Source organism: Scomber scombrus, chromosome 10 (assembly GCF_963691925.1).
Source record: "Scomber scombrus chromosome 10, fScoSco1.1, whole genome shotgun sequence".
Lineage (NCBI taxonomy): Eukaryota > Metazoa > Chordata > Actinopteri > Scombriformes > Scombridae > Scomber > Scomber scombrus.
The window spans coordinates 24,674,827-24,689,727 of NC_084979.1; the positions used below are offsets into that span (position 1 = coordinate 24,674,827).

The window sequence follows — 14,901 nt, forward strand, 5'->3', positions numbered from 1 at the left end:
GCTTGATATGAACAGCATTATGGTGGCAAACAGAAAGTGCTTATCACCCAACAGCACAGAATAATGGCAGGGTCATGTGGCACCAAGTGTTTCCTTGTAGGAAAACATTGGACCAATCAGCGAGAAGGGGGGCGGGCTCTGCAGGGGCACACATGAGTTGTCAAACAGGTTTGTCTTGAGCTGCTAAGTGGTTTGAAACACATTCACACACGTTGACCTCAGTGAGAAGAGGACAGCTCATGTGGGGCTAAAACGTGGAAAACTAGAAGTCCAACAGGAATCGTCAAGGTGAGTTTTTTGTAGAAATGCCTAAAAAAACAAAACTTTTCTTGGAGACTTTGTCCAAGCAGCTAAAAAAGTAATACCTTCACACAAGCAGTCTTGAGCTTGTCAGGACAAGACTGCGTAGGCCTTGAGTCTACAGTGCATGTGGGCCTTTTTTTGTTTACCTGCCCTTCTGTGTTACTGTGTCATTTGTCTTTTACATCCTTTTTTCCTTCCATGTTTGTCATTTATTCTGAATAGCAGAACAAGCCAGCACTTGACTCACAAACTCTAAATTAGTGGCTCTATTTTTGTTTGTCTGATCCAACCTCTTGACATTCCTGTTTGGGTTGTAATACACCTCCTACCTTAAAGATGTGTTGTGCACTCAGGAGATTGGTTTGTTTTGCAAAACTGGGAAGATCTGAAAAACCTTAAGGACGGCAGGTAAGAATGGAAGTACCGGGCAGTAAAAGAAAGTCCTGCAGCTCTTGTCAGCAGGAGTTTAGCCTGGGTCAGACTGGAATGGGAAATATGCAGAGAATGTGACTGGCATATGCAGACTGTTGGAGCGGCACCTTTTAAACACACTAATGATATCTCAAGTATAATCAGAAGTGCAGAAAAAAGTTCCTGTGTTCCACGAGTTCATTATTGTGACCTTTTACCACAGTCTGAGGTTTCTAACTGAACACAAAGATGCTCAGTTGAACCTCCTTTTTTGTTTCACTCTTCTTTTTTAACCCACAGAGGCTCGTAGTTCAGGAAAGAAGCCGGCTCCAAACCCTGGCAACTGGCTGCTTTATTTAAAGATGAGGAGCCATTGTTCCCATAGCAGCTGTTGGTGTGTGTGTGATCTGCTCTGTATTGCCTCCAGACAATAGCTTGTTGACAGCTGTCCTGATGCACCTCCCCATCACCCCTCACACACACACACACACACACACACACACACACACACACACACACACACATACACACACACACACACACAGTTCTGGCACTCTTTTCACAAGCCTTCTACTGACTGAAAATGAAGTGTCAGTTTTATTGTGTGTTTGTCTGCCGAGATGACTGTGCGTAATTGTTTAAGCCTGTCGGAGCTGGCAGCCAATGAACTTGCAGGATGTAGAGTTGTTGTTTTTTTCAGGAGAGTGATTGGTCGCAGGAGACAAGGGAGGGTTTAGGGGAGTTGAGTCTTTTGTTGAGTTGGCTGCGTCCTGTCTGTATTTTTAAGAACTAAAAGTGTCAGAGGAAGAGATGCTTGTGTTTTTGAGGTAAATGTTTTCAATCTTTTTCTTCAAATGCTCACCTGACTGATATCTTTGTTTCTGGTTCTGATATGTTGTCTCTTTTGCACAGGAAATCTGAATGTCAAGGAAGTAGAGATGCTGGGGTTACATCTCCTTAAAAATGGAGTGGAGCTGATAAAGCCACACAGAGAAACAAATAAAGGATAACGTCGCAATATCTGCAGAATAAAGGACTTTTCTTCTGCGGTAGCTAAAGAAAAAGCTGTAGAAGAAGACAGGTACGACTATTAGTTTTACAAAATGCCTGTGGACACTCTCCAGCACCAAATGAGGCAACCAGCGAGGACTGCTGTTGCTGCTACACCTCCACGCTTGCGGCCAAAGGGGCCCGTAGGTCCAGACTTCTACAAGCAAAGCCCGACTCCAGCAGACAAACCGAAACAGAGTGCAGTGGAGAGGCTGGAAGCAGACAAAGCTAAATATGTCAAGAGCCAGGTGGCTCTCTCTAAGCAGCAGCCAGTCAGGCCTCCAGAAGTTCGGAAGCCTCTGGTGAGCCCCGGCACCGCCCTGCGGCCCACAAGGAAGGCACCCACCCAAACAAAAACAAAGCAGGAGGGCTTCCAGCTCAACATGGAGCACCTGAGTAACCTCATCAACGGTGTGAGTGACGGTGCAGCTGTGAGTTCAGAGCCAAGTAACCCTTCTGATAGTGATGCCACCACGCACAGCTCTCCCTGCCCCACACCTGCAGAAGCGCAAAAGAAAAAGGTGGCGCCGTGTCCACCTCCCCGTCCTGCCTGGTCCAGTCCAGCTAAAGTGAGATTAAAAGCATCTGGACCTGTTAAGGTAGAGAATCCAGGTTCTGCTGGGGCTCCAGCTGCAGGGACTGTACGCAGGGTGGATGTCATGCCTCAGGCCGGCCCTGTGAGGACACCCAACAGACCACTTCAGTACATGCGGCAGCCCCTTCAGCCCATACCTTTACATTCCCAGTCTCCACTCCAACAAGCTACTTCACATCTGCATCGCTTCCACCTCAGAAAAATACCAGGTTCCTCTCCTCTGAAACCTGTTGTTGCTCCATCTAAACCCGAAACCACTGAAGCCACTGAAACCACTGGAACCACTGAAACCCCTGTCCCTGTTGCACCTCCCCCCAACTTCCCTGTTTTCCCCCCGTCTTCCCCAGCAATCACCCGTTTGTCTTCCTCCAGCTCCAGGAAACGCCCCTCTCTGACCCGCTCTAAATCTGACATGAGTGACCGGTACTCCCGAGCTGGAACAGAGTTGGAACGCTTCTTCAACCTGTGCGGTTTGGACCCCGCAGACCTGCAGGATGTGACTGGTTCTAGTTCTGACATTGTGTCCCTCGCCCGTTTCCGCAGTGTGAGCGCTCCAGGGTCTGAGTGTGCAGGCTCTGGCAGGGAAAATGAAGAGGATGAGGATGAGGGTGCTGGAAATGCTGCAGAGCGAGCTCCCTACAATGTTTCTGTCATTGAGAGAAATGCAAGAGTGATTAAATGGCTGTATGGACTCCGTCAGGCCAAGGACAATGCAATTAAGAGCACCAATTTATAGGACGATGTCCACGTTTAATTCATAAGTAAAAATTTCAACATGTCCAAGTGTGTAAAACATGGAGCGATGGATCCAATGATTTAACTGGAAGTGTGTATGTGCCAATGATACAGTGATGGATGTGAATTAGTTTTTTTGATGAGTAATTCACTCTCACTTGATCACTTGTTTGTTTTGTTTTTCGAATTATTTTTCTTTCAAAAATTTGAAATTTGTTAATGAAATTCTTGTTATTGAACAAGTAAAAATACAACTTTTTTTTCTACTCAGAGATCATTGTCAGTTTTTTGTTCTGTGATGTTTCATAATGGGGTTGTCATAATCATAGCTGTCTGGACATTAAAGTGACATCTGTGTTCGAGGCTGTTTAGGCTCTAAATGGACGGCATTAAAACTGAATGATGCAAGCATCTTGTTCGGTAATGTGATTTATTTTGATGCACACACCAAATATAGAAGCGCTTAACCAACTGAGACATTTCCTCAGAGGGATCAAAGTATAACATCCACATATAATTTCATATAATAATCATAATTAAACCTTTATTTAAAATTCATGCAAAATAATGCAACACAATATGCTACATTAAAATGGAAAACATAAGAAGACACAAGAAACAGGAATATTTAAAAACAAAGAATAAAAGAGATTTTAAAAGGACTAACATTAACAGCAACTCTACATTGATCCAGAGTCTGGGGGTGCAGGAGGAGAAATCAGTAATGACGTGAAACTGTTTTGCTGATCACAAATAAGAACTGTGTTTTTGTGTAATTTTCAGGGAGATTAAAAAGAGATTCAGCAGGCAGGACTTTCACTGATTTTCCACAAGAGGTCAGAGCAGTCGACACTATAATTATTATTAGAGCTATATTTGTGATTTCTTACTGAAAACTGTCTGATGAAAAATGTGTCCTATTTTCAGTTTCTCAGAAGAACTGCCTGCCACAGAGTAACTGCTTTTCAGAAAATATAAACACCTTTTAATTGTATATTCGTTGTGTTTTTCTTCATGCACTATTGGAAAAGCTATTAACATGCAGGAAAGCAGTGTCTGCTATTATTACAGTGTTTAGTTGCATGTTACCAGTGGAACCAGTAGGAGGTGCTGTAACTGAGCTTCCAGCCGAGCTGCATTACTGCAGAAAAGGAACAGAAGTTCCCAAGGACATTTGAGATGAAACAGAAGGGGAAACATTTTATTATATTAGGCTTTGAACCATAAAATGAATCCAAAAACAGATATAAATGATTATTTTGGGAGTTTTAATGACCCTGTGTGCTTAATCAGAGCTGAGATTTAGAAGAATATAACTTGGGCTGCAACTAACAATAATCTTCATTATCAATTAATATGCTGATTAGTTAGTCATTTGGTCTGTAAAATGCCTGACCACAGTGAATAATGTCCATCAGCCTGACATGTTGTTGTCACATTGCCTGTTTCGTTCAATTAATATCCAAACATATTGAACTTATTATCACACAAGATCAAGAATCGCAGCAAATCATCACAAATGATGTGATATGTTTGGGATTTTCTAATTTAAAAACCACGTCAATAAATAATCAATTATCAAAATAGATGCATATTGTTTTTTCTATTTGAATTATTGACTATTTGTTGCAGCTTTAATTCAACATAGCCACTATAAGGTCAAGTTGTACCTGAAATACAAGTGCAATGAACACAAAGCCAAGCATCATTCTGATGATCCAGATGTATTATTATTTATGCATCTGGATCATCTCATATGCACAGTACAAGTTTTCGAGGAACTCATACTGCACAAAATAAGCTCTGCTGTTGAGCCCATTCATTCTTAAATGTGAGTAGGTGGGCTGAAAAGTACCAAAGACAAAAGAGTTGTTCAACCAGATTCCTGTCAAACAAGCGGGACTTAAGTACGACTGTATGGAGAGAGCTGTTGTTATTTAATATGTGCAACTGGCACGACTGAGTATTACTTCTGTAGAGCGCTGCATATGCGGCATTATTCTTCCTAACTTCAAAGGATGAGTTGCCTCAAGGATTTTACAAATCAGCTGCAGACATTAAAGACTCAGATATTAATTCAGACCGCAGATAGAAACTCCTCCAACAAAGGTCCCCAACAGAGGGTAAGTTTTCAAACTGACATTTCTCCTTGAATATTTTTCCAATCATATTCAATATGTGACATGAATTTTAAATCTATGTCAGTGTAGATTTTGCAGAAGTTATTCATAAAACTAAATCAGCTAATTGTTTGAATGGACAACAGAAATATTTTCCTTAATCTTCCTCTCTTTTCTTCTCTCTTGTCTTCGTCAGGGGTCGGGGGGGATTCCTCTGACCAGGAAGGTGTGTTACGCTGTAGGTGGTGTCCCATATCAGATCACTAACGTGGCTATCGGTGTTTCCCTGCAGATTTTCCTTCTGGATGTTGTGCAGGTAAAGTTAAAGTTGTACTTATATTAGTGTACAATTAAACAGTTTAGTTTCTCACCTTGTAAATACAGTTCTATTAAAGGGGACACATGATGCTTTTTGTGATTTTCTTTCCTTTATATACTGTGATAATGTCGGATATTTATGTAAACATGGTCAAAGTTCCAAACTTTTAGGTGAATGCATGTAAAAATGTCATCTTCAAGTCAAAAGCCAGGCTGTCAACCTGCGCTGAACACAAAGTCACCTCTACTTCCCCATCGAACTGACGTCACATGGTTTGCAAATACCCCAAAAACAACAGATTGTTCAGTAGTCTGTGTTGCTAAGGTTGTTCATGATGTCCACTGGCATGTTTCGGATCAGATTCAGACTCAAACATGTAGGGATGTATTTGAGAAGTTTCCATATCAAGTTAAGAAACAGAGTCCAAAAAAAGATAAGCAGAATTCAACTACTACATTGGGAGGGAAGCCTTAAAGCAACAGGAGCTAAAACGGTCTGTTTCAGACAGAGGCTGAACTGAGGGGAACTGATCAGAAAGTAAAAAATAAATGCAATTATACAAAGTTATATACAATAAAGTTACATAAATTAAATACAAAGGTTTTTTTAAACTATAAATCATGCACAAATATTCCAGTAAAGCCGAAGCAGTAGTAGCAGATATTCTTGTAGTTTTAAGATCTGAATTACATATTCTTCCAGATGGAGGCTTTCTATGTGTCCATGATTTTATTCTTGAGTCGAGCCTGGGATGCTGTGACTGACCCTCTGGTTGGATATCTGGTGAGCCGCAGCAAATGGACACCCATCGGCAAACTCACTCCATGGTTGGTGGACCTACATCACATGTTATCTTGAATTAAGCTACAATTCAACCCTCTTCCCCGCCTGGCGTTTATTCACCACAGAGCCATCAATGTTTATCACACAGGCTGGTTCTCTCCACGCCGTTTGGTGTCCTGTCCTATCTGCTGCTGTGGTTTGTGCCACAAGGCTCGACGTCTCAGGCTCTCAGTGTGCTGTGGGTCCTCACAACAGCCTGCCTGTTTGAAACCCTCATGAGTGTAAGTCAGTGTGTTGCAGGCACTTCTCACTCCTTTTCCCCCATCTCCCATCTCACTGTGTGTACACCTTTAAAAAGCAGCTCATAACCCATTTGTTCAAACTTTCTATTTTCTATTTATTCTGTCTTTGATTGTTTTATGTCTGTGTGCATGTATGTTTTTGCTTTATCTCCTCTGTGAAGCACTTTGTGACGTCTCTGCTATTGAAAGGTGTTAAAGTTACTTACTACTAATAATACTAATAATAATTTGTATAGCACCTTTTAATAGAAGAAATGCAGCTCAAAGAAATTACAGGAGCATTAGGAGCATAGAGCATTCTTTAAAAAAAAAAACACCAAAAAAGAAACAATGTAGTATATGATGGAAACTAGAAATAGTAATAATTTTAAAATAGTAAATATAATACATAGTAAAAGTAGCTAAAAAATGGAATAAATACAACATAGAAAATCAAGTAAAATACAACATTTTAAAAGAAGTTCAGTAGTGCATCAGAGTGAAGATGACTGTCAGGAAAACTAATAAAAAGCTAAAGTGAAGGAGTAAGTTTTCCATCAGGTCACTATCTTGTGCTTCAATGTACTTTCGCCCTCACGCTTTTTTCTTTTTCATGTCACCATGGCGACAGCATTTCATACCACTCTCATGTCACCGTCAGTGCTGCCATTTTGCTCCGAGCTGTGTCACCATGGCTACTGAGTTTTCACACTGCTTGAGTGCTGGCAGTTGGCGACATGTTTTTTTTGCCCCCCCCCCCCCCCCCCCCCCCCTGTCATCCATTAACAGTGCTACAACGTCCCTTACCTCTCACTCAACATGTTCCTGGGGGGAGATCAGAGAGACAGAGACTCTGCCACAGCCTACAGTAAGAAGAGACTCACACTCAAGTGGAAAAAAACACACACAGAGCCTAAATAAAATGTGTCTTCATCACACTGCTCGTCTGCCTCATTCTCTCTCTCTCTCTGTGTGTCTCATCTTGTGCAGGAATGAGTGTGGAGATGGTGGCGATGCTGCTGGCTTCTGTCATTCAGGGGCGCGTTGTATCTGTGTACAACACTGAAAAGCAGGAGGCCTGTCTGCAGCAGGACCAGGATCATGAAACCCCTCCAAGCTCATCTCCACTACTTCAGGAAACGGTGGATACAGCTGATAAAATGCAGCCAAACATCTACATTTAAAAAAAATCCCTCCCATACTATACTTTAGCAGCCTACAGCAGCATTGTTTTGGCATTGTGCAGGTTTAGTCCCAGGGATATCTTGTTACCCTGTAATTTAGTACTCTTAGCTCAGCTTAGTCTGTGTTTGTGTTCTCAGGCTTGTCTCCTAAGTAATTACGCAACAACATTTGGTTAAGGAGAAGCTAATTAGAGTTAATGGAATTATATAAGTGTGTGTGCAAAAACAAACAATTACAGTTAAATTATGTTAAATTTAAAGAGGGGATTATTATGTCAGATTAAAGGAATGGTTTGACATTTTGAGAAATACGTCTGTTTGCTTTCTTGCAGAGAGTTAAATGAATCAGTTAAATGCTGATATAACTCTGTTATATGTCTGTAAGTTGGAGCCAATGGGTTAGCGTAGCTTAGCATAAATAATTACAACAAGGAGAAACAGCTAGCATGGCTCTCTCTGTAGATAAAAAAAATATCAGCCTAGCAGCATGTCTAAAAGTCTCTAATTAACACTTACATACAGTTCATATACTGACACCTCACAGTATGCCCTTAACAAGTCCTTAATTAGTCTCTATACTAATCTTTTTTTTAAATTCATAAATACCTCATCAGTCATTATTAAATGGGTGATTAATCTTTCAGCTTTCAGAGAGCAGAGACAGTGTCCTCTTTATGTTTTACATGGGGAAAACTTACTAACTAATAATCTCATTATAATGTGGTTTTATGTTATCTAAGACAGGAGGACATAACATGTGTCATGATATCAGTGAAGAATGATGAATGATGAATATTATTTAATGTGAAGAAACAGAATTTTTGAATAAATATTGGTCAAATTTAATCTGGAGCACCTTCTGTGTACAAAATTGTGTATCAGTATCTTGGCTATTTCAAATCATCAAATTTGAGGCCAAAATAATGGTATTTAATATGTTTTTACTGATTCAAATGTAAAAATAGGTCAAATTTGCCCTGAATGGTATGTAAGGGTTAACACATTTATGCTAAGCTAACTGTTTCATATTCAACAGACACATATGACAGTGTTATCAGTCTTTTCATCTAACTCTTTGAAAGAAAACAAATAAAAGTATCTCCCAAGATGAATGACTACATTCATGGAAGTGTTGATAATAATGCTACAAAACAACAAAACTTCTAAAGTCACCCGTAACATATGGATCACTTTACAGAATAGCACACATTTTACACAGGAGGGACCATTTACTTGTGTTTTCAAGCCTCTGGGGGAAATGTTTGATTGCAGCATATGTTTTATTTATCTATAAATGTTTTTATTTGTGTATTTCGCCCCCAGCAAAGGGCTTTCCTGACCTCAGCTTTGGTCTTAGGCGCGCTGTTTTTCCTCTGTAGCCTGGTTCTCTTTCTGGGAGTGAAGGAACAGCGAGGTGAGTCATTCAGAGGCAGCCAATGTTCAGATATATACTATAAATAAGAATATGTCGTTTTAAAATATGAGGTAACATGACATAAATCAGAGAACTTAATATAAAAAATTAACGTTATGGTTCAATGTTGAGTTCATGGAAAGCCTTTTACATCTTCTGTAAAGGGAATCTGTGTGTAATTTTGTACATTTCTGGTATTTCACTCCTTCCTTCCTTTGACTGTGGTTTTCTTTTCAGCTCCACTCTGCTCTGATGACAAAGTACGACCGGCGTATCTGACCTCTCTTAAGCTGCTGATATGCCACATTCCTTACCAGCGGCTGGTGCTTGGCTTTGTGTTCAGTGCACTTGCATTTCAGGTACAACTTGAGCTCGTAGTGGCTTTGTTGCATTCCTTTAAACCTCCAGTGAAGTACAGAGAGAGAACTCCTGAGATCTAATAAGATCATTTTAAAATCTTTTCAATGTGCATTTAATGACTATCAAAGCATAATAAAATAAAATGTTCCCCATCTGTTTTTCTTTTCCAGATGTCCTTGGGTAATTTTGCCCTTTTTTGCAGTCATGCAGCTGGACTGGGGGCCCAGTTCCAGCACCTCCTACTGGTTTTACTGGTAAGATGCAACTAACATGAATAACACACACTGCTGGCTTAGATGTTTGTGAATGCAATATTTTAATAGCTTTCAGAGATTTTCACAAATTTCACATCAAAAGACAAGACGCACAAAAAGGTGTCGTTATTTTCACAGGCTTCTGCTTCAATAGCAGTTCCTTTGTGGCAAGTTGTTCTTCTGAGAATCGGGAAAAAAGCCACACTTTTCATCGGACTTTCAGTAAGAAATCAATTCCCTGCACAATAAACTGAGAGATAAAAATGATTTTCCACCCCTTGACTCTCCTTCTTACCTGTGTGGCCTGTTTATGTCTCCCGCAGCTCTTCATCCCTGCTGTGATCATAGTCGCCTGCGTTCCCAGCAACCTGCCAGTCTTCATGACTATGTGCACTCTGATGGGATTCAGCGTGGCGACCATATTCTTGCTACCCTGGTGAGTCAGTTCTCAGCGAGGACACAAAGTTCTCAGTCCTCTCCGAGGCCCCTGTCACATCCAATCAGGATCAAAACCGAATGCACATGAATCATTCACATCACCCCTACCTGACCCTGGCAACTGATGAATATTCTGGCAGTTATCTGTTTTGCTGACTGGTCAGTTCTCCTCATTTAGAGCTGTAACAAATAGTCAATTAATCAATTAGTTCTCAACTATTAATTTAATGACCAACTATTTAGTCATTTAGGGTCATTTTTTAGGAAAAAAGTGTCTGATACTGAAACCAGCTGCACGGAATCAAAGCAGATGATTATCTTATGGTTGCTACACTAAACGCCACAACAGTGTTAATTTTTTGTAAACTGGGTTTTAATATATCTATATGCCCCAAAACAGGGATGTAGATTAGAGATAAAATGATCTCTAATCAACTATTATGGTAATCGATTACCCATTTTGAGTCTTTATTTTAAAGGAAATATGCTCAAATTCTCTGGTTCAGGCTTCAAATATGTGAATATTTTCTGGTTTCTTAAGTATCTATGAGAATAAACTGAGTATTTTTGGGTGTCATGTGAGGATGTCATCTTGGGCTTTGGGAAACAATGGTCAACATTTTCACCATTTTCTGACATTTTTTAGACCAAAAAAATGGATTAATTGAGGAAATAAATTACATATTAATTGATAATATAATCATAAATTGCAGCCCTAAAACTGACATGTACTTCTGATATGTGATATGTCGGCTTGTTCTGTATCTGCTACAGGTCGATGCTCCCAGATGTGCTGGATGACTTTGCTGTGAGACACCCCTCCTGCAAAGACCTGGAGCCGCTGTTTTTCTCCTGTTATGCCTTCTGCAGTAAGCTGGCAGGAGGGCTCTCTGTGGGAATCTCAACTATGACTCTGCAGTGAGTCAATCTGCCATCCACTCGCTCTAGGTGTTACATGTGTAGGCCTTCATCTGTTAGTCTGTCACATTTTTGTTTCTCGCCTTGCCTCTGCAGGTTCGTGGGCTACACAGCGGGTGCCTGTAACCATGGTGAAGGAGTGGTGACAGCTCTGATTGTGCTGTTCTCACCAGTTCCCATCACACTTCTGCTGATAGGGATGATATTCTTTCGCTCTTACCCGATCAATGAGAGGCAATGTTTGCAGCTCCAGGAACAATTGACCACAGTTCAGTAAGTGGCTGTTTGGTGTCTGACATGTAGTTGTTAAAGTCACAGTGAGAATCTGTCTCTTTTTGGTCATTTCAAAAAGGAAAAAGCCTTTCTGGGTCTGGATATCTAAAAGCCAATCATATTTATTAGTAGTGAATCTGTTTTCCAGAGCCTTAAATTCTTCTCTTGGTTGCATTTGTCAGCATTACCTCAACAGCACAAGTCAATGAGCTATTAAAAGAATAGATCAACCTTTTGGGAAACAAGCTTATTTTGTTTCTCATTAAGAGTTAAATGAGAATATTAATGCCGCTCTTACATTTTCGCATTAAATATTAACCTAACAGCCAGGAGCTGGTTAGCTTAGCTTTGAACAAAGACTGGAAATACAGTGAAACAATTATTCAGGCTCTGTCTACCATCACTTTTAAAGCTCCGTAACAAACATGTTATAGTTTGTTTAATCCCTAAATTGTGGTTTTACAAGAGGAGAATGCGTGAGATTATTTCTTGGCCTGGAGAAGTGACTTCCTGCCGCCTCCGCTGGATGACTCCAGAAAGTCAAATTATTAATGACAAGAAAATGTAACTAGGATGATAAACTTACACCTCCAAGTGTCCCATTAGGATTTGACTCTCTAATCAACATTTGGGCGGTTACTTGTTAAGTTCTGGCTTCACAGAACCTAAAGGGGACGTTGGTACCCTTTTTCGTGGTAAACCTTGGCACAACACTGTCTCTAGTCTGGTGGGTGAGACTTCCCAAATACTATAAAGATCTTTGAGATACTCAGGGGCTTTGTTGTTATCTAATGTTGTGACCATACTGAGTTGGAGTTGTAAATGCTCTGTCTTTCAACACTAGTGGTTTGAAATGCTTTTCTCCTAACATGTTGTCTTAGGTTCAAATCCATCACAACTCTGACTAACTTGGTCTGACAGATGATTTGTCTTTAAAACAATAGTCCAACATTTTGGGAAATAAACTTATTTGGTATTTTGCTTGTGTTTGATGAGAAGATTGATTTACTAGCTGGGAGTCAATGAGCTTAGCTTAGCATTAAGACTGGAAACAAGGGGAAACAGCTAGCGGTAATTAGCTCACTTTAGAGGTGCTGCTAGGGCAGACTTTTTAAACTTTGGACAGAGCCAGGTAAGCTGTTTCCTGCATAGTTAATGCTCAGAGTGATATCAATCTTCTCATCTGACTCAGCAAGAAAGCAAAAAAAAGTGCATTTCCCAAAATATCAAACTACTAAGTGTTTTTTCCCAAATATTCAAACCATGAGTGAAGTCAAAGCAGCTTAAAACAATATCTTTGCTAAAACAGCTGCATTATAACAGCTTGTAAATTAGTAAAAATCCCATTTTGTATTTTGGAATAGGCAATGAAAAACAGTATTTGACTGTCATGATTAATAACTAAGAACACTGAGATTCATATTTCTCTGAAAACTCCTTGCAACACATCCTGCATATAATATAACACCTTTCCAAACCAAAAGAGAATTTAAAGTCTCAGTACTTCATCAGATTGCTGTGTACAGTATGTCAGCTAAAGCAGGTTTATTTTTAACATACACATTTTGGACCCATGCCTGTGATCGTAATTTTTTTTTTCCTCACACAGCCCAGAAACTGCATCATCATCACCATCATCATCAGACCCAAAAGAAACCACTCAGCAGCCGGCCACTCTGCAGCAGCCTCATGCTGGTGTGACATCAACTTCACATTGTAACACAAAGACCAGCGCACTGCACAAGTCAAATTCCTCACTGTGTCGTTACAATCATGATAGAAAATGCTCCGTTAAATCATCGAAAGCCCCTTCTGTAAAATACAACCAACCTAAATCAGTGGCCCAGTCAAATGTACATCCTCAGTGTCACAAACAGAGACTCAACCCTCACCAGTGCTCTGCAGAAGCTGCAAATCTACCTGAAAATGATCCTGATAGGTCAAACACAAGATCCAAAGTCTCCTGGGTTTAGAGAGATACCTTCGAGAAATATTTTGACATTTTTGGAAATATGCTTATTCTTGTCAAGAGTTAGATAAAAAAAATTGATACCACTCTCATGTCTGCATGTTAAATATGAGGCTAAATATGAGACTAGAGTCAGGAGATTGTTAGCTTAGTTTAGCAAAACGACTGGAAGCTGCTAGTCTGACTCTATCCAAAGTCACTGGCCCGGGCCAAGAAATAGTCCAAGCATGTAACTCCCTGTAAAACCTCAACTTGTCATATTTACATTTCTGTTTGTGTAGAGATTAAATAAACCAGATATAAAGTGCTTACAAGTGATGCGGTGCTGGTAGGCAGATTTATTTTAACTTTGGGTGGGGTCAGGCTACCTATTTCCTCCTGTTTCCAGTCTTTATGCTAAATTAAGCTAATCATCTGACAGCTCTTTCTTCATATTTAGCATACAGATATATTCCTTTCAGTATTTTTGAGGTTGAGTATTGCATAACATGTTTTGACAATCCTCTTTCTGTTGCTCCGTTTAATTTAATAGTATTGTTTGTTACTAAAATTTCATTTATTTTGGACAGGAGACTTGCTGTCCTTGTGATTTGTGTTAATTTGGTTACTTTTTAAGTTATCACAACTTCTGGTTTGTAAGTACTCTTGTTTTTTCAACAATTGCCCTACATGCATGAAAGTAAACATTTTTTATTTTTAACACCATTCAATTAATGCCGTGCGTTTGTGCAATTTCTGAGCTTACGTTCACACTCGTGCAAACATTTTGAACATGTGCTTACTCAAGTAAATGTCAATAGTCATTCGTTTTCTACATTTTCATTGGCCATAATTGAATGAAAAGACTGCTTGATGGATGTGACATCTAAATAATAGGCCGGGGATTAAAGGTAATACATTGCATACAGACAAACAGAAATTCATATGTTACGTGTTTGCTTTACCTTCAGACCCGTGCAAACACTGTCTACACTGGATTGGATGAACACATTGTTTGTCCCTGCAGTGTTTTCATAGTGGAAAAAACATGCCAGGCAGTCATAACAAACTCAGTCTGCCCAGACCTGCAGAACTTTATATTAAATTCCTGAGGAGATCACAATATTTCCTAGAGTGGAAATTAAAAATCCCCTTTTCTGCGTTCAGTCCAATTCAAAGATTTGCGATGACTGGTGATGCTACAGGTAAATCACATCAGTATGTTGATATTAACGGCACAGTTTTTGACTGTCTTCATATTCTTGTAAGTTTAGTTTGTTGCTTTATTTCAATGTGTTGTGCAGTTTGTTACCAGAAAAGAGGTCTTTATAAACACCACCACCCACATACCTGCAGCAGTGTTATCACATCGTGACATCACCATCGTTAGAAAGGAGTCATACTGGGAAAGAAACACAAACAGACAGTCACTCAGGTTTTGAACGATGCCCCAGGTAAGGCGAAATTATTTGGAAGAGAAAACAAAAGCAAACAGTAAAATTGCTACTCAGACTG

The 14,901-nt window shown here is 39.9% G+C and overlaps 2 protein-coding genes across 2 annotated transcripts; both read left to right on the forward strand.

Annotated features, from left to right (window-relative positions):
* The first annotated feature begins 1,817 nt into the window (after positions 1 to 1,817).
* fam110a (family with sequence similarity 110 member A) lies at positions 1,818 to 3,095 on the forward strand. The gene is made up of 3 exons (XM_062427798.1): positions 1,818 to 2,211; positions 2,269 to 2,523; positions 2,614 to 3,095. Exons 1-3 carry the CDS (start codon positions 1,818 to 1,820, stop codon positions 3,093 to 3,095), a joined length of 1,131 nt encoding a protein of 376 aa, XP_062283782.1.
* A 2,017-nt stretch (positions 3,096 to 5,112) lies between these two features.
* mfsd2al2 (major facilitator superfamily domain containing 2a-like 2) lies at positions 5,113 to 13,158 on the forward strand. The gene is made up of 15 exons (XM_062427134.1): positions 5,113 to 5,217; positions 5,411 to 5,530; positions 6,236 to 6,360; positions 6,465 to 6,597; positions 7,387 to 7,465; positions 7,588 to 7,739; positions 9,105 to 9,195; positions 9,433 to 9,554; positions 9,726 to 9,809; positions 9,948 to 10,031; positions 10,133 to 10,245; positions 11,022 to 11,165; positions 11,262 to 11,438; positions 12,087 to 12,165; positions 13,048 to 13,158. The coding sequence occupies exons 1-15, from the start codon at positions 5,113 to 5,115 to the stop codon at positions 13,156 to 13,158; spliced, it is 1,719 nt and encodes a 572-aa protein (XP_062283118.1).
* Positions 13,159 to 14,901: the final 1,743 nt, after the last annotated feature.

What these genes read in the sequence shown, in the direction of transcription:
- fam110a (XM_062427798.1), top strand. Translation starts at nt 1,818, where the DNA reads ATGCCTGTGGACACTCTCCAGCACCAAATGAGGCAACCAGCGAGGACT. An exon ending in AGCTGTGAGTTCAGAGCCAA is followed by an intron (nt 2,212 to 2,268) that starts GTAACCCTTCTG and finishes CCACACCTGCAG; the next exon opens with AAGCGCAAAAGAAAAAGGTG. An exon ending in TTCCCAGTCTCCACTCCAAC is followed by an intron (nt 2,524 to 2,613) that starts AAGCTACTTCAC and finishes CTAAACCCGAAA; the next exon opens with CCACTGAAGCCACTGAAACC.
- mfsd2al2 (XM_062427134.1), top strand. Translation starts at nt 5,113, where the DNA reads ATGAGTTGCCTCAAGGATTTTACAAATCAGCTGCAGACATTAAAGACT. An exon ending in ATCGGCAAACTCACTCCATG is followed by an intron (nt 6,361 to 6,464) that starts GTTGGTGGACCT and finishes TTTATCACACAG; the next exon opens with GCTGGTTCTCTCCACGCCGT. An exon ending in GGGAGTGAAGGAACAGCGAG is followed by an intron (nt 9,196 to 9,432) that starts GTGAGTCATTCA and finishes TTTTCTTTTCAG; the next exon opens with CTCCACTCTGCTCTGATGAC.